Source organism: Rattus rattus, chromosome 5 (genome assembly GCF_011064425.1).
Source record: "Rattus rattus isolate New Zealand chromosome 5, Rrattus_CSIRO_v1, whole genome shotgun sequence".
Classification (NCBI taxonomy): Eukaryota; Metazoa; Chordata; class Mammalia; order Rodentia; family Muridae; genus Rattus; species Rattus rattus.
In genome coordinates this window covers 99396684-99424127 of record NC_046158.1, presented here as the reverse complement: position 1 = coordinate 99424127, position 27444 = coordinate 99396684, and the positions used below count along the sequence as shown (strand labels likewise).

The 27444-nt window shown below is 41.8% G+C and overlaps 1 protein-coding gene across 2 annotated transcripts in view; it reads left to right on the top strand.

The window, feature by feature from the left end:
* Positions 1 to 27444, top strand: part of Tp53bp1 (tumor protein p53 binding protein 1) — a 96586-nt gene that overhangs the window by 24926 nt on the left and 44216 nt on the right. For both annotated transcript variants that reach the window (XM_032904048.1, XM_032904049.1), the window contains exons 2-11: positions 1338 to 1527; positions 2090 to 2274; positions 2532 to 2622; positions 2837 to 2921; positions 11768 to 11892; positions 14450 to 14617; positions 19149 to 19275; positions 20774 to 20940; positions 24544 to 24670; positions 25316 to 25410. In XM_032904048.1, coding sequence (XP_032759939.1) covers positions 1521 to 1527; positions 2090 to 2274; positions 2532 to 2622; positions 2837 to 2921; positions 11768 to 11892; positions 14450 to 14617; positions 19149 to 19275; positions 20774 to 20940; positions 24544 to 24670; positions 25316 to 25410 — 1177 coding nt within the window. In that variant the 5' untranslated portion in view covers positions 1338 to 1520. The remainder of the gene's footprint in view (positions 1 to 1337; positions 1528 to 2089; positions 2275 to 2531; positions 2623 to 2836; positions 2922 to 11767; positions 11893 to 14449; positions 14618 to 19148; positions 19276 to 20773; positions 20941 to 24543; positions 24671 to 25315; positions 25411 to 27444) is intronic.

Genomic DNA, 27444 nt, shown 5'->3' with positions numbered 1-27444 from the left:
ACGCTAAGCAGACTGATACACCTAGTGCTCTGCTCTGGTTGATGTCGGCTTGAGGTGTTTTTTGATTGCATTGGTTTGATGTCTAGTACTCAGTAGAGAAACACAGGAGTCAACCATGAATGAGTTTAGGGTTAAGAAGTGAGATGTGTCTCTGTGATTTGGGTCATTTTTGCTCCACTTGTAAAACATTCCAGGACTGGAATTTTAGTCATAATAATAATAGATCCTCAGTTTTTCAGAACAGTTTCATTTAAGCTGATCCTTTTGTTCCCACAAGTAATGTATATGAAAACAGCATGCTTTGATTTTTGGGTTAGGAAAATATGATCACTGCAATTTATAGCAGCAAAGAGAAGATTGGCTGGTAGGATGCGCCTCTCTAAGCTTAGCTTATTTCAAGTGCTAAACTGGGCATTTATAGAAGCTGAGAACCATGTATGGACTGTGCCTAAATAACTCTGAGTCTGGAGTAGAGAAAACTACCTCCATTTTAATGCCTTCTATGTATCTCCTTGGCACTGTGCTAGGTGCTTTCCCTGCTGACAGCTGCTAGGTTAGAATTCCAGCCCAGATCCAATGGCTATTTAAATTAAAATGACAATGAAACCACGTATGTATCTTGGGCTCAGTTCATTAATAGTTGTCACAGCTGCCACACCCTTTATAAGACCCTGACACCATAATTAGGATAATTAAATCTCTGGGCCTGGATCCTTTAGGTCATTGAGTTAGTAGGGGTGACAGCTGTTCTCTTTGCTACTAGTTTGAGAATTACAATGCTCAATTCTTTCAATGGGAGGTGCAAAGCGTCTGGGGCTGCTGCAATCCCGTAAAAGAAAGGGCAGAGATACACAAATAGGAAGCTTGAAAGGGAGTGGGAACAAGAAGACAATGTAAAAACAACAACAACAAAATCAAAACTGCCAGAGACATAGAGTGGGAAAATGGAGGCCCTTAAATCAGGCAGGGGTGTACTGAAGGGAACCTGATCGACACTGGCAAACCCCATAGATTCTTGTCTCTTTCATTTCACCATCTGAGAAATACTAGCTATCCTCAATTCTCCTCTTTGCCCTTTCTTTCAAAAGCCAGTATCCTTTTTCATGGAAGTCAGTGAAGGGGCGAAACCCTCAAGTGTGAGTAGTGAGTACCCCCGACCTTCAGGCAGGGGTATTTATTTCATGTCCTCTTAATGTCCCTTTGGTTCAAGGATACTGTCATTCTGGCTGTATTAGGGGGAGGGCCTGCGACGTCCATGCTACCATGGAAACGCGCCGCCGTGTTCCTTTTCTTACGCGAGGGGCGGGCACTTCTCCTCAGCCACCTATCATCCATAGAATTTCCTGAGTGGCAGACAACATCAGCGAATGGGCGGCCTGATACTGCGTGACGTGACGGGAAAAGGGGGAGCTCGCGGCCAGTGGCGGCGGTGGCGACAGTGGCGACCTGGGGATCGACCTGGAGGGGCCTGGGCAGCGTGCAGAGACCTCTAGATCCAGCGCGAGGGACCTCCCGCCGGGATGCCAGGTAGTGCTGCAAGGGAAGCTGAGCGAGCTGGCTGCGGAGACCGGGCTGGCGGGCTTGAAGGGCTGGCCGCCCGGAGGGGGCGGGGTGGCAAGCATGGCGGCGGTGACGGGGACGGGGTTGGAGGGCCCGGGGAGGGGGTGGGGAGGCAGCCACCGCGGTGGTCCTGAGGCCGCGTGAGGGCCGTGGGTTTCCCGCCCGCCGGGGTTACGAAGAGGTCTTCCCCGGGCTCAGTGGCAACAGAACGCGGGGAGAGTTGTGTGGGGGATGGAAAGGGGCGGGGAGAAGAGGTGAGGAAGGAAGGGTGTCTGAGGGAAGGTGAAGAGAAAGGAGGGAGGGAGGGATCGAAGGATCCAGAGGCTCAGTGGTAAATAACCGAGAACCGAAGGCCGGGGAGGTAGCTGAGAAAGTACTAAGAGCAATTGGAAATGTGGGCTACTCAGAGGAGCCTTAGAATGGCCCCTTTCTCGCTCTCACACTTCCGCCCATTTATTTAGTCTCAGATTGTGTGAGGAGGGCTCAGTAGGGTTACTCTCGGAACTGATCTTTTGTTATTCCATTCCAGGGGAGCAGATGGACCCTACTGGAAGTCAATTGGATTCAGATTTCTCTCAGCAAGACACTCCTTGCCTGATAATAGAAGATTCTCAGCCTGAAAGCCAGGCTCTGGAAGAAGATGCAGGTTCTCACTTCAGCGTGCTATCTCGACACCTTCCTAATCTGCAGATGCACAAAGAGAACCCGGTGTTGGTGAGTGAGTGATGGTGTTCGAAAATGTTTGAACAGAGTTGAGTACTCATTTTTCTCCGACCCCTAAACCAAACTAACCAGAAAACTAACCTGTTTAGTTGGTCATTATCTTTTGGATAAAGTTGGTGGAAAAATAAAATAAAACCAGCGCGTTCACACACACACACACACACACACACACACACACACACACACACAAAAGTCCCTTTTGCACTACTTGGTGTACTGTGAGGATCTTATGTACTCGTATTTTCTAGGATATTATGTCAAATCCGGAACAAACTGCTGCAGAACAAGGAGACAGTAACAGCTCATTCAGTGAACATCTGAAAGAAAAGAAAGCGTCAGGTGAGCAGGTCTCCTTTGCAGTGTTCAAGGTCCTGTTGAGGCAGAATGGTTTAAACGTACAGTTGAGATTATGTGTAAGGAAGTCTAGTTTGTTATCTAGTGTACAGTAAGCCTTCAGAGACCCATGATTAGTTTGGTGTTAACCTACATTTCTGAATTTGTATTAAAATTTGGTGTCAAATGTCTTCTGTGCTAATATCCCATTACATTTCAGACCCTGTGGAGTCTTCTCATTTGGGTACGAGTGGTTCCATCAGTCAGGTCATAGAACGGTTACCTCAGCCAAACAGGACAAGCAGGTAAACTACTGTTTCAGTCAAAGGAACTGATTTCAATTTATTATTTGATCAGCTCTTGTCTACCTGCCAACTCATCCCAAAGATGAAGAGATTGGTCTTGTTTTGTGAGTTAGGGAGTGGGATTTGGGGATTGTATTATTGCTTTGGGGCTGAGAGCTGGGATCTCTTGTGAAGTAACACTTTGTGTAACTACAACTTCAAATTGTAATGTATACCCTAAAGAGTTTTCAAGTTTTACTGTGTCTTATGCATATCATGACGACGATGGCTTCTGCTTTAGGCCTGATACTGACTTCTGACATAATCTTAGTTAATTCTATCTGTGAGTAGTCGTGCAGTAAAGACATTGTCCACAGTGGGGATACTGATGGACAGGGAAGTTAAAGGACTTGCTTGACTGAGTTACGGGAGAGCCGTTCCTTCTCTTTCTTCCTACTGTTTCTCAGGCTTCTGCCTAGTTCTTTTAAGATCAGAGAGCACAGGCAACCTCTTGAGGAGGTAGGCTGAGGGGAGGTAGTTAAGAGAGGGATGCTGGCTTGATGTGTTTGCAACTGTTGCTTTACCTTAAAACAAAGTGCTTTTTCTGGTGTTTTATATTGTATTTGCACATAAGTTTTCCCTCAAGAGAAAATGGATGCTTTTAAACAGTCTGCAAACTAGTGGGCTCATCCTGGCCATAGAATAACTTTCATTAGGCTCATAATGTTAAAACATATTTGAAGGAGTTTGAATTTAAAAATGGGAGCCTGGTATGGTCTTGTACAACTTTAATACCTGTGCTCCCGGGGCGGGAGTGGGTAAATCTGTGTGGATTCAAGGCCATCCTGGTCTACAAGTAGACTTCCAGACAGCCAGGGCTATATAGTGAGGACGCGCCCCCCCCCCCAATAAATAGATAGACAGACAGACAGACAGATTTCTAGTAACTTGCACTTCTGGCCTTTTGGATTGCTAGTCCTTAATGTCTACAGTTTGCCATAGTCCCTGGAACTCACTATTACAAGTGGCAGGGCATTCTTTGCCATTTGTCATGACGCTTATTCCTATACCCAAGGTGTTTCACTTATCTGTGACTGTTTTGTTTGTTTAGTTTTTGAGAGACAGTCTCATTCTGTCATCCATGCTGTTCTGGAACTCTGTGTTGTGTGGTCTGACCTCTAATAGTGTTAATCCTCCGGTCTCAGCCCTCAGTTGCTGAGATGATGGGTGAGCCATCATTCCTGGTGCCACTTACCTGTTTGTTATCTTTCTTTGCTTTGGTTTATAATGTCTTTGAGGAACACATGCCTGGTGCAGATGTGCTTTTCTGGCTTGTAACCTGGGGTGCATGGTAGGGACAAGAACTGGGCGTACTCAGTTGTGAATACAACAGTACTGTTTGCCGTGTTCCATGCTGCTTTCTGTTTTGAAGTCAATGTGCTGCTCTTTGTGTGAATACAGATTTTGTGGTCATGGTCAATAGATGTACCATGACATGTACTTTAGAGGGCTTTGTTATCACGGGGCTTGTAACTTAATAGGGGAGACCCAGTCTTTACCTCAGTCCTAGGTTATAATTATCATTACAAAGAGAACAATATATAAATAACCCAATTGAGAGTAAAGGAATACGTCTTTGAGGAGTGAAGTCTAAACAATAAACGCAAATGTGTTAGTCCCTGTTCAGGGGTTGAGAAGCTGCCATGCCATGTGAGGGAAAGAGCTTTCCAGAGAGTAAATTTCATGTGCAAAGGCCACAAAGCTGGGGAGAATTTGAGCCTGATTCCAAAAGAATGAAAGTTTTTCAGAGCACACACACACACACACACACACACACACACACACACACACACAAATACATATACACAAATGCACATACACAAATGCACATAGCACACACAAATACTCACACAGCATACATATACACAGTAACACATGCACACACAGTACATATACACACAGCACACACTCAGTACACACACATACATAGGACACATATTTTGAAACAAAAACTCTGCTTGAGAAAACTTTTCTGTGTCATAAATCCCCCCCCCCCCAAAAAAAAAATCTTGTTTTACCCAGTATTCTGATGATATAAACAGATGTTCCTAAATAGGGAATGTCCTGCAATATAGAATGGAAGGAATGTATGTATTTAAATTTTCTTGTCAAAATTTTAAAAATTGTTTTTTGTGTATGAGGGGGCAGATACATGTACTGTGGAGGGACGGGGTAGCTTACAGGGGGGAATCAGGTCTTCTACCATGTGGAGTTTGGGGTTCGAACTCAGATCAACAGGCTTGGCGGCAAGTGTCTTTACTGACTGAGACATCTTCCTGGCCCCAAATAGTGTCATTTTAAAGATTCATTTTTATGTATTTAACTTTTTGAGTTTTTGTTTATTTCCATTTTATGTGTAATGGGTATTTGCCTGTGTGTTTACGTCCTGTGCACAACACGTAGTGAGTGCCCTGTGAGGCCAGGAGAAGGTGTTAGATCCTTTGGAACCTGAGGTACTGATGGTTGCCAGCTGGGTGCAAGGAATTGTTTGACCCCAGTCCTCTGGAAGAGCAGCCAGAGCTCTTAACTGTGGAGCCCTCTCTGTAGTCTAACATGTTTATTTTCATATTTCATTAAGAGCTTTGTTTATCTATCAAGCTGTCTACTTCTGAGCTATATCTACACCCCCCGTGAACATATTTAAATTAGGGTAATTGTACACTCACGCACTATTGTAAGAAATAACGCAGAGCTCATTGTGATAGTACATGCCTGTAACTTTAGTAATTAGGAGGCGGAGGCAGGGGGACCACTTTGGAGTTTGAGACCAGCTTGGGCTACATAGTGAGTTCAAAAATAACCTAGCATACATAGTGACTCTATCTCAACAAACAAAACTCAAAACAAACAGAGAAGACAGGGAAAGATTGAGTATGCTTTGCCTCGGGTCTGTTATGGTAACCTCTTACAAAGCTCTACTGTTATAGCCAGGACACTGATTGACAGCATCCTTTCAGATTCTCTTATATTGTGGTTGGGCATTGTGTTCATCACTTGTGTGGACGTGTGTCTGCCACTACAGTCCAGAGACTGAACAGTTGTGGTGCACAGGTATGTCTGATATTCCTTCTAAAGTCATACCTCCCTTCATCGGCTTTACCTGAACCTTAGCAATCGTTAACCTATGTTAATATAGCAATTTATTTCAAAATACTATATAGATATGCAAGTGTATGTGAATGTTTTTTCTATTAGCAAAGCTCCTAGCAGGCCCATCAAAGTGTTTCTATGTATCTGAGTAGTCTTTCAGAGAATATCAGATACACATTATTCATTGATTGAAGCATATCTTTTTAAGTTTTTGACTTATAAATAAAACTTATAAATACTTGTGTAAATCATTTTTTTTTTATGTCTTTGTGTATATGTGTGTGGGTGTGCATGTGAAGGTCAGAGAGGACAACTTGATTTTCTTCTTCTACCGTGTGGGTCCCAGGGATTGAATTAACGCAGGTTGTCAGGCTCAGTGTGTGTGCATAAGTATATATGTATATTTACACAAAGGTCAGGAAGATTGCTCAGCAGGCAAAGGCACCTACCTTTTCTTTCTTTCTTTTTTTTAGAGCGACAACTCACTGTATAGCTCTGGCTGGCTTGGAACTTGCTATGTAGGCCAGGGTAGTCTTCAATTCACAGATCTGTCTGTTTGCCTCCTGAATACCGATTAAGGTGTGGCTACCATGCTTGGCACTCTGTAAATTGTTTATATGAATCTAGTCTTTCATTTCTTTAATAATGCCCAGGGTTTTGTTTGGCTATGTTGTAGTTGCACTAGTTTTTGAACAAACTTCTAGAGTGTTCTACATCATGTATGACATCCAACAATGTGTAAGTGTTCTAATTTCTCTTCTCACCAGCTGTTGATGTTTTCATTGTTGTTGTCTTTTGGGAAGCTCAGGGTTGAACGTAAAGTTTCAGTCATGCTAAGCAGAGTTCTATGACTAGGTTATACTATCAGCCCCCTCACTGTTTATAAATTACAATAGATACAAATTAAAAATATATTTTGAAAGTGTCTCATGTATCCCAGGTCAGCCTCAAACCCCCATCTTGATGTGCAGTTGAGGATGGCCTTAAACTTTTGATGCTCTTGCCTGTCTCTCTATTACTGGAAATGCAGGCATGCATCGCCTGCCTCATTTATGTGGTGCTGAGGGTGGAGTCCTTAGCCTTATGCACTCTAGGCAAGCACTTTCCCAGCTGAGCCAGCCCTGCTAAGTGTATAGTAATATCTCATTGTGGTTTGAATTTTTGTTTTCCTAATGGCAAGTGAGGTTGAACTTCTTATGTGCTTCTGGCCATCTGCTATCCTCTTCAGGGCAAATGTCTGTTTATGTCTTTTGCCCATTTTTAAATTGAATGATTTATTTTTATTTACTCCCCCACACATCCTAGGAGTTGAGCTTGAGGATTTGCTCCTGGCACAGCTCTTTACTGCTGAACTATGTCCCTAGCCCTATTTCTTCTGGGCGGTGGGGGTGAGGGTGGGGGTTGGGGGAGGGTTGTCTGTGTTTCCCTGGCTGTCCTGTAATGTTCTCTGTAGCCCAGGCTGGTCTCAAACACAGAGATCTGCCTGCCTCTGTGTCTGGAGTGCTGGGATTAAAGGCATGAGCTACCACTGTCTGGCCTTCATTGTGTCTAGAGAAGGCTTTGAGGATTCTGAATGTAGTCCTTTGTAGCTGTGTTGGTTTGGTTTGTAAGATTCTCACTGTGTAGCTTTTCTTTTCATTCCTTTGTAAGGTTTTTCACAGAGCAAATTTTATATTTTTAATGACATTTATTAAGTATTTTAATGGGATTGCATACTAGTTTATTTTAGAAAGTTCAGGGTAGAAGTGGATGAGGAGTGAGTGAGATGGAGATATGAAAATAGGATTTGAAGATGGGAGTGTGTGTGGAGCATCAGCAGGAAGGTGGAAATGACAATTCGGGTCTTGTTTGAGCAGCTAGAGTGGAGTGGTTGTTGAGATGGAGAAGACTGAAGGAGAGACCGTTGGGTTGTAGATGGGTGGAGACCCATTGGAAGTGGAGCGGTGAACTGGCCGTTCATACGCTGGCTGGAGAGCTGCATTGTGGAGTCATCTGGATAGTGCTGTAGGTAAAACTTTGGGAGCCAGGGGTGGTGGTGCATACTCATGACTCCAGTGTTCTGGAAGCTGAGGCAGGAGGATCATGTTGAGTTCAAGTCAGCCTGAGTTACATACTAGGCTAGCCTGGGTTATCCAGATTTAAACTTTCTTGTTTGTTTGAATTTTGAGACAGGGTTTTCCCATGTAACCCTGGCTGTCTTGGAACTCTTTTTGTAAACCAGGCTGGCTACCAGGCCAGGCCAGGCTGAGGACATTTTCTTTTTTTTTTTTTTTTTTTTTTTGTTGTTGTTTTTTTTTCAGAGCTGGGGACGGAACCCAGGGCCTTGCGCTTCCTAGGCAAGCGCTCTACCACTGAGCTAAATCCCAACCCCTGAGGACATTTTCTTAATTAGTGGTTGATGGGGAGGGCCCAGTCCTTTGTAGGTGGGGCTACTTCTGGGCTGGTGGTCCTGAGTTCTATAAAAAAGGAGGCTGAGAAAGCCATGGGGAGCCAGTACGCAGCACTCATGGGCTCTGCATCAGCTCCTGCCTCCACTGCCTGGCTATATTGAGACTTTTTTATTTTTTTTAAATTTTTTAAATTTTTTTTTTTTTTTGGAGCTGGGGACCGAACCCATGGCCTTTCACTTGCTAGGCAAGGGCTCTACCACTGAGCTAAATCCCCCAACCCCAGAGACTTTTTAAACAAACAAACAAACAAACAATCCAAAATGATTCTAAGTGAGGCTTGAATACAGCTGGAGAAGAGGTCCAAAGGCTAATCAATCAAGCTCACCTCCACTCAGATATCAGGGACATAAGGAAGAGTCATCAACAGACAGAAGGCTCAGGTGTGTGGTTTTCTCACCTCAACTCAGATATCAGGGACTTAAGGAAGGGTCATCAACAGACAGAAGGCTCAGGTGTGTGGTTTTCTTTACGTTTAAAAATAATTCGTTTGTGTGTAGACAGTGCATGTCATGGCCTGTGTTTGGAGGTCAGTACAGCTTGTGGAGGTTGGTCCTTTTATCATATGAAGGTCCATGGTTAGAATTCAGGTTGCTACTTCCACTATGAAGTTTCAGAGAACGAACCCAAGTAATACCCAGTGAGCCATCTTACTCCCAGAGTTTTTCATTTTATTTATTAAGCCAGGTAGTGGTGGCACACACCTTAAAAACCAGCACTTGGAAGCCAGAGGCAGGCGGATCTCTGAGTTTGAGGGTAGCCTGGTCTACAGAAGGAGTTCCAGGACAGCCAGGGCTCCACAGAGAAACTGTCTTGAAAAACAAAAGCACGTTTATTTTCACTTCTCATTAAGTGTATGTATCTGTGACAGTTCGTGTGTTTGGTGCTAGTGTAGATCACCAAAGGGCATTGGGTCCTCTGGAACTAGACTGGTAGTCAGTTGTGAGCTATTTGAGATGGATGTTGGGGTCTGAAGAGACCGAGAGACTTCTGTAAGAGATTAGTGGTTAAGAGCACTGGCTGCTCTTCTAGAGGTCCTAAGTCCAGTTGCCAGCAACCATCTATAACTCCAGTTCCAGGGGATATAGTACCCTCACACAGACATGCAGGTAAAACACCAATGCACATGACATAAAAATGAAATAAATTAAATATATAAACAGATAATTCCATACTAACAATTCAATTTAGATTCAGAATATTTTCCAGTTGTGTCAAAGATGTCTTTTATACTATATTTTATTAATTTATTGGATTTAGGATTCAATATAATTTTACATGTTATATAAATTGTTTCAAACTTTTTGTTGTTGTTTCTGAGACAGGGTTTCTGGGTAGACCTGGCTTTACTGGAGCTATGTAGACCATGTAGACCAGGCTGACCTCTCAGACTCAGAGATCTGCCTGTGCTTCTTGAGTGATGAGATTAAAGGGGTGTGTGTGTGTGTGTGTGTGTGTGTGTGTCTGTGTGTCTGTGTGTGTGTGTGTGTGTCTGTGTGTCTGTGTGTGTGTTACCATGCCCAGCATTCAAGCGTTTTTAATGATGGATTATGAAATTAATAATTTCTCCAATATGGAATATCCTTCTACATTCCTTTCTCTTTCTTTTTGAGACAAAGTCATACTGTGTAGTACATGCTGAGCTCAAACTTGAGATCCTCATGCCTCTGCCTCCCAAGTGCAGGAGTTGCAGGTGTATACCAACAATATACTCACACATTCACTCGGTATTCTCTCTCTCTCTCTCTCTCTCTCTCTCTCTTTCTCTCCCTCCCTCCCTCCCTCTCTCTTTCTCTCTCTCCCTCCCTCTCTCTCCTTTTCTTTTTTGGTTTTTCGAGGTAGGGTTTCTCTGTAGCCCTGCATGTCCTGGAACTCTCTGTAGACCAGGCTGGCTTCACTCTCAAAGAGATCTTCCTGCTTCTGCCTACCAAGTGCTGGGATTAAAGGTGTATGTCACCACTGCCCAGTTTGAGATTTTTTCTTAATAGCTAAAAATTTTCAGAAGTAAATTTGGGTATATGCCTGTAATCCCAGCTCTTAGGTAGAGGCAGGAGGACTCCAAGGTCAAGGTCATCCTGGTTACATAATGTTTCAAAAAGAGAAAATACTGAAATTGTTGCTTATAAACTTTTTAAAGCTCTTGATACGTCTTTCTGTATTGTTTTCCAAAGGAGCATTTTATACTCATCATATACAAGATAAGAAGCCTATGTATATCTTTTCTCTCCCTAGTTGTGTAGTACTGAGCAATAGTATAGTATTTAATATGTATGTTATATTTTAAATATATATGAATTTTCCCCCTTTTTTTGGGGGGGTATACTTTTTAATTTACATTTTTTTTTTTGGTTCTTTTTTTCGGAGCTGGGGACCGAACCCAGGGCCTTGCGCTTCCTAGGCAAGCGCTCTACCACTGAGCTAAATCCCCAACCCCTTTAATTTACATTTTAAATATCCTCTTCCTCTGTTTCCCCTCCAGAAACCTGCTATCCCCTACCTCCTCCCCCTGCTTCTATGAGGGTGCTCCCTCACCCACCCCCTGACTCCCTCCCACCCCTTTTTTTCTTATGATAGTGTCAGTTAGCCCAGACTGATCTTAAACTTACTGTATTTAGCAGAAGCTAACCTTAAGCTTCTGATTCTTTTTTCCACTTTCCAAGTGTTGGCTTTTATAGGCCTGAGGTATAATGCCTGACTAAATTTTCTTTCTTCCTTCCTTCCTTTCTTTCTTTTTTTTTTTTTTTTTGGCAGTAATTTCTTTTGTGGTTTCTTTACAAGGTCAAAGATCTTTGATTTTAGAGCTCATTATTACCATTCATATCTTTGGTTTTCTTTGTATCACTTTTGTATCTTTCATGTAGTTTATTTGTATCTGTCCCTAATGTTTTTGATTACTTTTTGTCTTAATATTATATATTTTGACTATAGTATTAATGTCTTTAAAAAAGATATTTCTGCCATGCAGTGGTGGTACATACCTTTAATGAAATAAAAAGATAATATTTAATTAATTGATAATAGGATAAAATTTAGATATATTTATGCTTTTCTTCTGTTTAGTTTTTGTTACTTGGTACAGGGTTTTGGATTATTAACCTTTTATGTACTCTCTACAGGTAGCACTAAAATCACGAGGTTTTGTTTATATTTCTAACTCAGTTAAGAGGTAATTGGTGAGTGAGGGTAGTCAGAGCAAAATTCAGTGTGCTTTGAGCAGATCCAGCCTCCCTCTATCTGGGGACATGACAGGATTGTGTTCTTTCTCTGCAGTGCTCTGGGAGTGACAGTAGAAGCTGCTTCTCTTGCAGAGGAGGAGAAGGAGGAAGAGTTGGAAGAGGAGAAGGAAGAGGTGGGAGTGAACGCTCCTGATGCTGACCCACGCTCCCTTGCTGAAGGTAGCCTGTGCCGTTTCAGAATAATAGATTCTCCTCATGCCCCTTTACTATGAACACACAGGTAGCTAAACTTTACCGTGTAATAGATCACTTATGATTAAGCTGAGAATCACTACTCTCACTTAATTTGATAACTGAATTTTCTCTTTGAAGCAGCCTTCCCCTATTACTTTGGGCCTGTGATTAGACAGAACATCATGGTTGGGTACACATAGAGCAAAGCTGCTTTACCTCACAGCTGTTGGGAAACAAGGGAGAGACAAGGGAGGTGGGTTGCCCTGTCCCTGACAACTTAATTTCCTTCTTCTAGGCCCTCTTCTTTTTTTCTTAATAGATTTTTTTTAACATTTTGTTTATTTAGTATGTGAGTATACTGTTGTTGTCTTCAGACACACCATAAGACAGAATTTAAGTAAACAAAACAAAACATAATTATAGATAAACAAGTATTTTAAAAAATTAAATCTACCTGAAATAGTCAAGTTCCACAGCTGCAGAATTATCAAAATTGTTACAAGAAGAAATTTTATGGTAATTTCATTTTAAAACATACTCAACCAATAAAGTTTTCTTCCTAAGAGAGCCTAGCTTAGGTCACTTTCATTAAGTTCAAACTTCCAGTAGCAATTACTGATATAGACTTTTTACAAATAAGGAAAGAACAAAAGCAGCTACCTAGCCCATTTTATAAGGCTTATGTAAAAAAAATCCAAGATTAAGACAGAGACAGACGATTGTCTTTCTTAACTAATGCACACAGATGTAAAAACTTTATGAAAGAGAAATGGATTCAAGGCAAGGATGCTTTCTTTCACTAACACAAGGGGCAGCTGGTAAAACTGACATCACTTAGGATAAAAGGCAACTAGGAAGAGAGTACTTTGTTAAACTTCCTTCTAGAAGCCTACAGTAAATATCATAGTAATGCAGGAACTCTGCATCTCTAAGAGTCAGGAAATCAGAAATGTCCAATATTACCTCTACTGTTCGACACAATTTATGCAAACAAAGCCCACTTGTCTACTGTTTCAATAAAGATCCTAGAACAATGTATGGGGGTGTGTTTAAACACCGGGAGAAATGTTGTAAAACCTTACTATTTTCTATGTGGTTGCTGAGAATTGAACTCAGGACCTCTGGAAAAGTAGTCAGTGCTCTTAACCACTAAGCCATCTCTTTAGCCTCTAGGCCTTCTTTTAAAGGGTCCACTGCTCGGTGTGGTACTCAGCTATGATATTAGCAGCTAGGAATCAAGACAGTTGCATTTGAAGCCAGCCTGGGCTACAGAGAGAGACCCTGTCAAAATGAAAACAATATAAAAGGTTCCACCACTTCATAATGGCACCACAGACGGTGGCTAAGCTTTCAATTCATGCCTTTTGGGAAACTAATATTAAAGGCTCCGAACATAACATAAGCTGGCATGGTGATATATGCCTAGAGTTGTCGCTCTCAGGGAGGATTACAAGTTCAAGGTCAGGCTATATAGTATGACCTCTCAAAACCAAGAAACACACAAATGAATCGTTACATTACTCATTTTCAGCTCCATTCTACATTTCGTTTCTTTCTCCTTTTTGTGTATGTTTCTGAGTACCTTTGGGTGTGGTTTTTGTGTGTATACAGATTATTGACATAGCCTACCATATTAAGTGTTTATAAGGCTTTTATATCTAAGTTTTTGCTTTGTTATGTACCTCCCCTTTTAAAAGTTACATTTTATTAATTTAATGATGTATTTGTAGTCAGAACCAACTTGTGGGAGTTGGTTCTCTTCTACCGCGTGGATTTTAGGGAGTCAGACTCAGGTTGTCATGCCAGACTTGACAGTAGGAACTTTCACCTTCTTCTAGCCGGCCCCTCCCCCATATTCCAGTATTTATTTATTTATAGCAGGGACTTACATAGTCCAGGACGGCCTTGAATCTTCTATGTAGCAAAAGATGGGCCAGAACTTTTGATCTCCCTGCTTTTACCTTCCCAGTGCTGGTATTCTAAGGATGCACCACCAACACTCTGGTTTCTTTTCAGATCATATGAGAGTGTGCTACCACACCCAGTCTAATAGTTTTATTGTTGATATTTTTTCCTTTTCCCATGCTCAATCCCTTAATGTGTCTTGTTTTGGAAAAATTATGTGTGCCAAGGCTTTGATATGATGCATTTAATGTGATCCTTGGAGCTGGCAAGATGGCTTAGCAGGTAAGAGTATTTGCCAGCTAAGCTAAGCCTGATGGCCTGAGTTTTGTGTCTGGAATCCACACTGTGGAAGGAGAGAACTGACTTCTATAGGCTGACTCTGACCACACTTGAGCTGTCATGTCTGTGTGTACTCATAGACATATACACAGAATGCAAAAAGACTGTTTTGTCTTTTTTTTTTCCCCGGAGCTGAGGACCGAACCCAGGGCCTTGCGCTTGCTAGGCAAGTGCTCTACCACTGAGCTAAATCCCCAACCCCAAAAGACCATTTTAAATATGATCCTCTAGATAAAACAGCTGCTTGCACATTGATAATGTTGTGGGTGATAACTAATTTCTGGAGTTTTGTTCCTAGATTCTGCTTCATCCCAGTTGGGCTTTGGAGTTCTGGAATTGTCCCAGAGCCAGGATGTTGAAGAGCATGCAGTGCCATATGATGTCAACCAAGAGCATCTGCAGTTGGTGACCACTAACTCGGGTTCTACCCAGCTATCGGATGTGGATGTAAATACTGATGGGAAAGGTGTGCAGTTGATTATAAGCCTTTTCTCGCCCTCTAGGACACGTTCCTTTTCTTTGTTTTCTTTTGTTGTTGTTTTGTTTGTTTGAGTCTCACCTTGCAACTCATATTCACCAGCTTCCTCTTCAAGCTTAGAAAATATTTTTTATTTTATTTTATTTATATAACCGTTTTGATTTTATGTATTTATGAGTACAACATGCTTGTCTGGTGCCTGCAGAGGTCAGAAGGGGGACTGTAGTAGAGATGTGAGCCACCGTTGTGGGTGCTGGGAATGAAACCTGGATCCTTTGCCAGAGCAAGAAGTGCTCTTAACTGCTGCGCTTCGTCTCTCTTTTTCCCTGGCTGTCGTGGAATTTACTTTGTAGATCAGAGTCACCTTGAACTCTGGGATTGCCTCTGCCTCTGAAGTGCTGAGATTAAAGGTGTGCACCACCGTGATTGGCTTCCCAATAAGTTTTAAAGCTATCCAAATTAGTGTATTCTAAGTTTGAAGAGTAAGCAGTAAGTACTTGTTAAGTGATGGTTTGCAGATTGATATTTTTCCTAAGTTGGTCACTGATTACTGTTTTTTTGGGTTGATACATTTCTTTTAAAGATTTTTCTTTTTCTTTTTAATATTTATTTTATTTGCATTGGTGGTTTTCCTGCATGTACATTTGTGTGAGGGTGATGGATCCCCTGGAACTGGGGATATAAACAGTTGTAAGCTGCCATGTGTCTGCTAGGAATTGAACCTGTGTCCTCTGGAAGAACAGCCATGCTTTCAACCTCTGAGCCCAACCCAACCCCAGTACCTGTATATTTTTAAGATTAAATATATATAAATGGTATCTGTGAGGCCAAAAGGGTCAGATTTAGAGTCTGACTTACAGGTGGTTGTAAGCTACAAATATGGGCACTGGGAATTGAATGTTGGTCCTCTGAAAGAGCAGCAAGCCCTCTTAACCTCTGAAACATTTCTCTGGGGTGCGCGCGCGCGCGCGCGCGTGTGTGTGTCTGTCTGTCTGTCTGTCTGTCTATCTGTCTGTTTACTGGTCTGTCTGTATGTCTGTATCTTTATCTACATTTCTCTCCATGTATGTGTAGATATATTTATTTAAGTAATGTTTTTATTTATTCTTTGAGAATTCCATACAATATTTTTTGATTTTTTTTTTTCCTACTTCTTCCAGGTTGTATCCTGGCCCCCAATTTTATATTCTGTCCTTCTCTCCCTCCCTCTTCTTTTTATTTTAGTTTTTATTTTTTATTTTTTTCCGTCTTTATTAAATTGGGTATTCCTTATTTACATTTCAAATGTTACTCCCTTTCCTGGTTTCCATGCCAACATCCCCTAACCCCTCCCCCTCTCATTCTATATGGGTGTTCCCCTCCCAGTCCTCTACCCATTACTGCCCTCCCCCAAGAATCCCGTTCACTGGGGGTCCAGCCTTGGCAGGACCAAGGGCTTCCCCTTCTACTGGTACCCTTACTAGGCTATTCATTGCTACCTATGCAGTTGGAGCCCAGGGTCAGTCCATGTATAGTCTTTGGGTAGTGGCTTAGTCCCTGGAAACTCTGGTTGGTTGACATTGTTGTTCATATGGGGTCTCAAGCCCCTTCAAGCTCTTTCAGTCCTTAATCTGATTCCTTCAACAGGGGTCCCGTTCTTAGTTCCGTGGTTTGCTGCTGGCATTCACCTATGTATTTGCCATATTCTGGCTGTGTCTCTCAGGAGAGATCTACATCTGGTTCCTGTCAGCCTGCATTTCTTTGCTTCATCCATCTTATCTAGTTTGGTGGCTGTATATGTATGGGCCACATGTGGGGCAGGCTCTGAATGGGCGTTCCTTCAGTCTCTGTCCTAAACTTTGCCTCCCTATCCCCTCCCAAGGGTATTCTTGTTCCCCTTTTAAAGAAGGAGTGAAGCATCTGCATTTTGGTCGTGCTTCTTGAGTTTCATGTGTACTGAGCATCTAGGGTAATTCGAGCATTTGGGCTAATATCCACTTATGAATGAATGCATACCATTTGTATTTTTCTGTGATTGGGTTACCTCACTCAGGATGATATTTTCCAGTTCCATCCATTTGCCTTGAATTTCCTAAAGTCATTGTTTTTGATAGCTGAGTAGTATTCCATTGTGTAGATGTACCACATTTTCTGTATCCATTCCTCTGTTGAAGGGCATCTGGGTTCTTTCCAGCTTCTGGCTATTATAAATAAGGCTGCTATGAACATAGTGGAGCATGTGTCTTTGTTATATGTTGGGGCACCTTTTGGGTATATGCCCAAGAGAGGTATAGCTGGGTCCTCAGGTAGTTCAATGTCCAATTTTCTGAGGAACCTCCAGACTGATTTCCAGAATGGTTGTATCAGTCTGCAATCCCACCAACAATGGAGGAGTGTTCCTCTTTCTCCACATCCTCGCCAGCATCTGCTTTTGCTGGAGTTTTTGATTTTAGCCATTCTGACTGGTGTGAGGTAGAATCTCAGGGTTGTTTTGATTTGCATTTCCCTTATGACTAAAGATGTTGAACATTTCTTTAGGTGCTTCTCAGCCATTCGGCATTCCTCAGCTGTGAATTCTTTGTTTACCTCTGAACCCCATTTTTTAATAGGGTTATTTGTCTTCCTGCAGTCTAACTTCGTGAGTTCTTTGTATATTTTGGATATAAGCCCTCTATCAGTTGTAGGATTGATAAAGATCTTTTCCCAATCTGTTGGTTGCCATTTTGTCTTAACGACAGTGTCCTTTGCCTTACAGAAACTTTGTAGATTTATGAGATCCCATTTGTCGATACTTGATCCTAGAGCATAAACCATTGGTGTTTTGTTCAGGAAATTTTCTCCAGTGTCCATGTGTTCGAGATTCTTCCCCACTTTTTCTTCTATTAGTTTAAGTGTATCTGGTTTGATGTGGAGGTCCTTGATCCACTTGGATTTAAGCTTTGTACAGGGTGATAAGAATGGATCGATCTGCAATCTTCTACATGCTGACCTCCAGTTGAACCAGCACCATTTGTTGAAAATGCTATCTTTTTTCCATTGGATGGTTTTGGCTCCTTTGTCAAAAATCAAGTGACCATAGGTGTGTGGGTTCATTTCTGGGTCTTCAATTTTATTCCATTGGTCTATCTGCCTGTCTCTGTATCAATACCATACAGTTTTTATAACTATTGCTCTGTAATACTGCTTGTGTTCAGGGATAGTGATTCCCCTGGAAGTCCTTTTATTGTTGAGGATAGTTTTAGGTATCCTGGTTTTTTGTTATTCCAGATAAATTTGCAAATTGTTCTGTCTAACTCTATGAAGAGTTGGATTGGAATTTTGATGGGGATTGCATTGAATCTGTAGGTTGCTTTTGGTAAAATGGCCATTTTTACTATATTAATCCTGCCAATCCATGAGCATGGGAGATCTTTCCATCTTCTGAGGTCTTCTTCAATTTCTTTCTTCAGAGGCTTGAAGTTCTTATCATACTGATCTTTCACTTGCTTGGTTAAAGTCACACCGAGATATTTTATATTATTTGGGTCTATTATGAAGGGTGTCATTTCCCTAATTTCTTTCTCAGCTTGTTTCTCTTTTGTGTAGAGGAAGGCTACTGATTTATTTGAGTTAATTTTATACCCAGCCACTTTACTGAAGGTGTTTATCAGGCTTAGTAGTTCTCTGGTGGAACTTTTGGGATCACTTAAATAGACTGTCATATCATCTGCAAATAGTGATATTTTGACTTCTTCTTTTCCAATCTGTATCCCTTTGATCTCCTTTCATTGTCTGATTGCTCTGGCTAGGACTTCGAGAACTATATTGAATAAGTAGGGAGAGAGTGGGCAGCCTTGTCTAGTCCCTGATTTTAGTGGGATTGCTTCAAGTTTCTCTCCATTTAGTTTGATGTTAGCTACTGGTTTGCTGTATATGGCTTTTACTATGTTTAGGTATGGGCCTTGAATTCCTGTTCTTTCCAGGACTTTTATCATGAAGGGGTGTTGAATTTTGTCAAATGCTTTCTCAGCAGCTAATAAAATGATCATGTGGTTTTTATCTTTCAGTTTGTTTATATAGTGGATTATGTTGATGGTTTTCCATGTATTAAACCATCCCTGCATACTTGGGATGAAGCCTACTTGATCATGATGGATGATTGTTTTGATGTGCTCTTGGATTCAGTTTGCAAGAATTTTATTGAGTATTTATGCGTCAATATTCATAAGGGAAATTGGTCTGAAGTTCTCTTTTTTTGTTGGGTCTTTGTGTGGTTTAGGTATTAGAGTAATTGTGACTTCATAGAAGGAATTCGGTAGCACTCCATCTGTTTCAATTTTGTAGAATAGTTTGGATAGTATTGGTATGAGGTCTTCTATGAAGGCCTGATAGAATTTTGCACTGAACCCATCTGGACCTGGGCTCTTTTTGGTTGGAAGACTTTTAATGATCCCTCCCTCTGTTAATAGTTGTTGCCTTTTGAGAATTAGTTGGGCTGCCTCTGATACTTTGAAGACTTAATATCTGCTTAATGTGTTTTTTCTCCCCCTTATATTTTAAGCAATTAAATGTGAAGAACAGTCCACTGACGCCATCTCCATAATAGAACCCAGCAAAGACATCCCTGTTACAGTGCAGCCCAGCAAAGGCTCCCATGTGGTAGAAGAACAAAATCTACCACTTGTAAGGTTAGTTATGCACGCTCTAAAAGTGTCTGTGGAATTTTACTGTGGGGCTATAGGAATTTCATTTTGGCTATGGAGACAGTATTAGAAATTGCTGATTCCCCCTTTCACATTTTACAGATACTGGCCTTTTGTTTTGTGTAATAGGAATACTGACTATTTATACACTTGGGTTGCTCATGCAGCCTCACTGTGTGTGCGCTCCGCTCTTAATTCCGGCCTGTTACTAAGGAGCGTTACTGCTTCTGTGACTGTAATCCTTAGTCTTTGACTGACGTCTGTCTAGGTAATGGGTCACTGTCTAGGAGATTGTTTTTCTTCTCTGAGGCTAATAATATTGGAAAACCTGCTTCTATTCCTGAGTACCCACATTGCTCTGGATTGTTCAGTAACCCTTCTGCTAACTTATGGTATGCAGGTATTTTCCAAGTATTTCTGGATCTTAGTTTGGTAGGAATGGGGAAGTCCACTCTGCTTGGTCTGTGGTGGTTTTGTATCCCAGACTGTATTGACTGTCGAGTAGCAGAGGGAAAACTGGATGTTCTCACTTTGAGGGGAGATGAACAAACATTCAGTATCCTTTCATTATTTTCTTCAGTAGACGTTGGACTTGGGGTCCTCAGCAACAGTGATCGTCATGGCTTTTAGGCTTTTTATTTTTTATTGAGACAGTGCTTTGCCATGTGACCCAGGCTGGCTTTCCTCATGCCTCAATTTTCTTAGTGGTAGGATTGGAGGTTTGTGTCCCACCATGATCCATTATGGCTTTTCTTTACAAAGTCTTGATTTCAGCTTAATTTTTATGCTATTATTATTATTATTGTTGTTGTTGTTATTTAAACAGCATCTCACTTTGTAATCTTGGCATTCTTCGGACTTAGTATGTAGCCCAGATTGACCTTGAATTTACCATCTTTCCACCTCAGCTTTTGAAACTGAGATTATAGGTATAGGCCACTTGCCTGGCTTTCCTGTTAGTCTTGCTTTTTCCATTTTCCTTGGGAATATTAGAGTAAGTAAAAGTCTCTAGGCAGGGGTCAAGAATGTGAGTGTTAACCTGGTTGAGCAGTGTGTGTAAGAGAGTCCTGGAAAAGGCCAGCAGACACAGTGAAAAGTCACAATAAGTCTGTATAAAGACTTAGGTAGCAATTCTTTTCTTTTTCTTTTTTATTTTTTCTTTTTTTTTTTCGGAGCTGGGGACCGAACCCAGGGCCTTGCGCTTGCTAGGCAAGCGCTCTACCCCTGAGCTAAATCCCCAACCCCTTAGGTAGCAATTCTTAATCACTTGTCAGAAGTGTTCAACAGACAGCAAACTGAAAAGAGGTCTGGCTGTGGGGATGAGGGAGACAGGCTTTGAAATGCCTGAGGACTCTGCAGTATTATTTTAGTAGGTTATGTAAATTAGGCTATTAGAATTTTTGAAATTGTTAGAAGCTTTTTGTTGAAAGAGGGAAACATTTGAATTTAGCAATCTTTATCATCGTTGAACTGAATCTCCTAGGTCTGAAGACCTGCCTTCCAGTCCTCAAGTTTCTGTTGCTGCTGTGGAAACAAAGGAGCAGGTACCTGCCCAAGAGCTGCTGGAAGGGGGGCTGCAGGTTCAGGTGTCATCAGAGCCTGAGGTTTCCTCAACTCAGGAAGACTTGTTTGACCAGAGCAGTAAAACAGGTAGGAAGGTTGATTATTTCCACAGCTCCTCTTCTCACTTGTTCTACATTTTTGTTTTAGTTCTGAGGCTACTGTTTAAGTTAAAAAGTACTTTTTAGAATAGTTATGGTATGGAATAGCTAATGATATGGAAGAAAAATATATTCCTAGCTAGTCAGTGATGGGGTCTGTCAGAGAATGCTACTAGTCAGCATTTTGAATAGCTTTCACCCTTTTGGAAGTTGAGGGAAAATAGGAGTGCATCTAGTAAAGCTCAGTATTACGGACAGAGCTGCCATTTCTCCTTCTGTCCTGTGTACTGTGACTCTTCCTACTCATTTGGGTAATAGTTAACTTATCTATTAGATGACATAACAGGTAAATTAAGGCCTAGGATGAAGGACACAAAGCTTAGATGTGTAGAATGGATTTGTTCACACCCCTGTAGTCTTTTCCCCTACTCCACAGTCTCAGAAAGCTTGACGCTTAGTGAAAAGCAGGGAGGAGGTAGGCGCACCCTTTTGCATTCTGTGCTGTGCCTGGTATGTAAGACACTAGCGGGCATCCACTAAAGCTAGCAGGGTGTAGTTAAGGCATTTCTTTATACCTAGGGCTGATATAGTTAATATTCAATCTGTCTAGGCTGATATTCTCCATTCATGGGGAACTTGATAATGTGAGTCACTCGGCTGCTCATGTATATTATTATTAGTACTTAGTGTTTCTGTCTCCTTTGAGGAGGCTCAAGTTCTAATCATGAAAATTGCTGCATTCATACCATCAGGTGTCATGCGCATTGTTTTGACTTCCCATCTGCATCATGGCATGAGCTTTACCTCACCTTAGGTAGACCTTGGGATAAAAGGCTCGCTTGCTGTTTTCTTATAGAAGCTTCACAAGAAAGAAGAGCAGCCAAGCAGAGGTATAAGGATTCTGGCTTTTCCTCTCTGTAGTCGTTACTTTTATCACTGCTGTAACAAGAACAACAACAACAAATCTGACAAAAACAGCTTAAAGAAGGAAGGTTTTGGGGCTGGGAGAGGTGCTCAGTGGTTAAGAGCACGCACTGTTCTTGCAGAGGTTCAGTTCCCAGCATGCACATGGTGGCTCACAACCATCTGTAACCCCAGTTCTCTTGTCTCACCTCTATGGGTTCCTGTATGCATGTAGTGACGTAAACTTTTGTAGGCACACACACACACACACACACACACACACACACACACACACAAACACACAAATAATAAAGACATGATTAACTTCTTTAGAAACAAAAAGGGTTTTTTTTAGGTCCCACGGGCTGAGAGTTCTCGTCTTCCTATCAGGGAGGCTGTGAGAAACTTGAGTGCTCAGGAGACACCCAGTATCCCTGCTGCTCAGCTCCCTCTCCTTTTATTCAGCCTGGGATTCTAGCCCATGGGGGCTGCTGCCTGCATTCAGTGAGGGTGTTTCATCCTCAGCTAAGCCTTTCTGGAAATACCCTCATAGACACCAAGAGCTGTGTTTCTATGGTGACTCCAAAAGCAGCCAAGCTGACAGAATTAGTCATGTTAGCTCCACCCTTTGTCAGCTTGACACCAGCACATCACTTTAGATCATAACATTTCACTCCTCGCCCCTAAAATCTCATTCTCATCTCATAATGCAACTGCATTTAGTTCTTTGAGAAGTCCCCATAGTTGGAAAGAACTCCAATATGTCTAACATTTAAAGTGTCTTCCGAGACCGTGTTTCCTAACTATGAGGTCCTATAGAGCTGGAAATCAGGTTATCTATTCAGAGCGGGATGGAGGCAGAGCAAGCCTGACGTCCAGCAGGGCAAGCACCAAAACCTGTAGCCCATGTGTCGGGCTCGTGGTCTGGTTCTCTGGGCTCCGGCAGCCTTGAGTGCCCTGCCCTCCCCTCCTGATGCCTTCAGCACAGATGACTCTGTCTTGGGTTTACTTCCACTGCAGTTTCCCTTGGCAGATTTCCCATGGTTTTGGCATCTCTGAACCTTCCTGGGTTCTCCATTGTGACTTAAGTGTCACCTTCCAGACAGTGACCTTGAAGGGCCTTGTTGCAGGGAGCTAACCCCTCCACACATTGTCTGCTCTCAGCTTTCTGAAACTTTGCTGCCCCCAACTTCAGTGACCCTCTTAATTTTACATCTTTCATGCCTACAGAAAACAAGGCTGTGTGGATGATCTCCCAGTTGTGCCAACTCTGACAGATGTAGCCTGTCCCTCCTGGATCACAGTCGCAGTGGCTTCTCTGTCTTTGAGGGTGCCCTTGGAAAAACACTTCCCTCGGCAGCCATTTTACAGCAGGGAACCCATGTGGTGGCATTGTCAGTTTAGCCTCTTTTCCTTGCAAATGAGTGAGCAGGTTTCTTACCAGCTGTTGTCCCACTGAAGAACAGAAGAGGTTTCTCTTCATTGGTGTGATTACATTACAGACAGGTTCCCTGTACACTCTTTCTACACCTTTAAACTCACTGCATATTTTCGTAGCTTTCTATTCTTCCACTGTTGATATGAATAGGAACAGTGAACAGAGTGCTTTCCTGACATGCAGTTTCTTCTGTCAAGCAAATTAGTTCACTACTTTTTCTGACTTCCTTAGTGACAGATTGTGAACTTCGTAGCCCTGGCTGTACTGGAATTTACTATAGTCCTGGCTGGCCTTGAACTTACAGAGATCTACCTGCCTCTGCCTCTCAAATGCTGGTGTTAAAGGCGTGCATCACCACATCCAGGCGGTCCATTACTTAAGAATTCAGCCTCAAGTTCTTAGGACATGGGTAGAGTGTATCACGAGTGGTCTCTGTTCAGTTGTAGAATGTCATGAGTGGTTGATAGTGCAGTTCTAAAATATAACACGAGTGGCTCCATTTCTAATAGCTCCTCTTTCACTCTAATGCTTTGTGATCCAGGCTTCCACTGTGTGCACTTTTTCTACCTGGTCTTAGAGACTCTCACCTTATAGCTTCTCACAGTGTTTTAAAGGCTTTATCCTGCATCTGCAAATGATTCTACATTTCTCATACAAACCAGCTCCAGAGGCTGTGATACAAAAGTCAGGTTCATGACTGGCAGGGCCCCAATTCTTGGAACCAATGTTAGGGTTATTTTTCTTATTTTTGAAATAGAATGTCTGATAAGCTTTGGTGAGAGCACAGACATCCCCAGATGTCTTTTGAACCATTACCTTCTCTAAGCTTAGACTGTGGTAGAAAGGATGAAGGAATTCTTTTAACCAATCTTTATTTAATAGAAATGACTGGGTGGTGGTGTTTCACACCTTCAATCCCTGCCCTTGGGAGGCAGAGGTAGAGGCGGGTAGATCTCTGAGTTGGAGTCTAACCTGGTCTACAGTTTGAGGTTCAGGGCAGCCAGGTTGACACAGAGAAACCCTGTCTTGAAAAACGGAAAAACAAACCAACCAACTTGAAATGGGGCATGGGGTTGCTGTTGACTCAAAATTTGTGCCCTGGTGATGTCCCGTTGAGCTGAGCTTCCACAGAAAGGACCTCTCCCCGAAGTGTGGCAGGCTGGGTATTGGTTTGCAGCGCTGAGTAGGTTCTCCCGTGCAGTGATGCCAGTCTGAGAAGTAAATACAACTCTGACTTTTCTCCCCCACTAGCTTCTGATGGTTGTTCTACTCCTTCAAGGGAGGAAGGCGGGTGCTCTCCGGTTTCCACACCTGCTACCACCCTGCAGCTCCTGCAGCTCTCTGGTCAGAAGCCCCTTGTTCAGGAGAGTCTTTCCACGTAAGTAAGCCTGAGAGCCTGGAGAACCAGGTCACCGTTCAGACCAGAGCTCCTGTCACAGCTAAACGCTGGAATCCAGGCCTTAGGAATCTTGGAGTGAGAACTTAGAGGAACTGTTTAAAGTATGTACGTGTATTTTCCCATTGGAGGTTTTATGGTGGAAGCTAAAGGTTTCTCTAGAAAATCGATGCCTTGCAGTTTATAAATGTGATGCTTGAGAACCAAGTGTTTATCCTTCCCCTTTCTAGCATTTTTTTTTTTTTTGTCACTTAATATAAGAGAGAATGGATTTGCTAGGGCAAAGGGTTTGTGTTTTGTTTCTGTGTTTGTTTTTATTTTTAAATAAAAATGTGCATACTGTTCATGCTATGTAAAATGAGGTAATTTTTTTTTTTTTTTTTTTTTTTATGTCTCAGACTGTGAATGGTCCTGTTTAGTCATTTATATCTTGTATCTACTCATTCCCTTTGTCCTTACTTTTTAAAAACCTAGTGTTTGAGAGCTATTTGAGTTTCGGTTGCTGTTCAGGAGAAACGCTGTGAAGTGTATATGCTGTTAAGTATGTGTGTTTTTGTTGAGAAGTCAAAGCACATGTCACACCCTTGGCTGCAGAAAAATAACCTGTGATTCTCTCTTTACATGAAGGAATTCCTCAGATCTTGTTGCTCCTTCCCCTGATGCTTTCCGATCTACCCCTTTTATCGTTCCTAGCAGTCCCACAGAGCAAGGAGAGAGAAAAGGTGAGCTGTTGGCATCTGCCTGTCTGTTCATTCCAGCCCGGGAGCAGTGCAGGGCTCTCCAACCTTGCCTAATGCATGCTTCCTTGACTCATGTACCTAGGGTAAACTGCTCTAGCTCTTTGCTTTTTAAGCATAGATCTTCTATTTTAATTTAGGAAAAAATGCTCTGGTGAAAATTTTTTGTTTTTAAAATTGAACCTAAGTAAATTAGTATGGGGAAGTACTGGATTTGTTATTAATTACCTGGTAAATTCCAGATACATGCTAACGTGTTTCTAAGTGAGAGAAAGCCAGCAGTTGTTTCGTAGGCTCTTTATTTTTGTTATCATTAAAATAATCAAGGGTGCCTTGAAGGAGCTGATAAAAATTTGAACTTACTTTGTCTTCTGAGGACTAAGTATCCCCCATACCCCAAGACATGGTCTCATGCATCCTAGGCTCTCCTGTGTGGCTGAGAATGCCCCAGTTTCTACCTCTCTCTTCTATGAATAAATAAGCAAATAAATATATATATATCTCCTGCTACTGTATATAAATATTTAAGTGTAATAGTAATACAATTATAATTGTATAACACACAATTGTAGATGTGTGCCACTGTGTCTGGCTTTATGTGATGTGGGGGATCTGATCTTGGGCTTCAAGCATGGTGGGCAAGCATTCTATCCGTAGAGCTAGATGCCTAGGCTGTGTATTTCTCAATGTCTATGTATTTCCAAACATGTCTTCTCCTAGTTTTTCCTGTAAATTCTATCAGTTTCTTTTTTTCCTCTGTTTTGTTTTGTGTTTGAGACAGAGGTCTGCCTATGTGTCCTGGGCTGCCCTTGAGTAAGAGATTCTCTCCCTCTCCTCCTGAGTGCCAGCTTTGTAGCACTATCCTTTTTATTCATATATCAATAAGGCATCATAATTTTACATTATTTTTAAATACACCTGTTTATGCCAGCTGCTGTCATAGCTGCTTTTCATTTGCTTAGTTTTTTTTCTGTTTTTTACACCCCCCAGAGAATTCTCACAAAAATCCTAAGTAGTAGTTAAGTTTTTTGTCTGTCTGTCTGGCTGTCTGTCTGTTTTAGAGAGACAGAGTTTCTCTGTGTAGCCCTGGCTGTCCTGGAACTTACTCTGTAGACCAGGCTGGCCTCTGAATTCAGAGATTCATTTGTCTCTGCCTCCCTAGCGCTGGGATTAAAGGCATGAGTTTTATCCTCACATTGCATATAAGGGAATGAAGTCACAAATTTCACAGCTAGTAGTATAGTTAGGATCTGAACTCAGGCATTTGCCTCTGAAACATTTGCTTTAGCTTGTCAGATGTTCTCCTGTGACAGCATGCTGTCTGTGCTACTGAGTCCTGGGTATACTAACACTCAGGGTTAGCCTCAGACTTCTCTCTGTGCTTGTGTTTGCTCAGTGTAGTTACCAATAGCATTGGTGCAAATAGTGGTAGAGACCAAAGCATTCTAGCTATATGCAGAATTAGTGGCGTCTTTAGTCAGAAGGACAGGATTTCATTCTACAAAAACTCTACTTGGATTGTTAGGTTAATTTCTTAATTCTATCTGTAATGTGAACATAAAAAGAATTATATTAAAATGCTTTTTCTTTGTTTATAATCAATACTCACTATATAAGAGAGTAATGTAAAGAAAATAAAAAGTACCTCAGGTCATAGTCTCGATTTAATTACAATTAGTATTTGGATGTGTTTTTCAGAGCATTTTCTGTACATATGAAAAAGTGCATCATTATATATTTCATTTAGTCTTTTTTTCCCCTTGTAACCCTGAATCATGTGCACCCTTGTTTGATAAGTCTCAAATTCATTTTAGATCTGTTTTGCTATCTGTCTTACATTATTAAACTAAATCAAAGTTTGTAGCACTGGATCCTAAAATCTCATCAGTCTGGTATATGAGGGTGAGGCCAGGCAAGCAGGGTGGGCACTGGAGTTTGGATTGTAGGCGGCTGGTAACATGAGTGTAAACTGGGAAAGCTACATGGAGTAAGTAGTTTTTGACTGGTTTGGTTGGGATC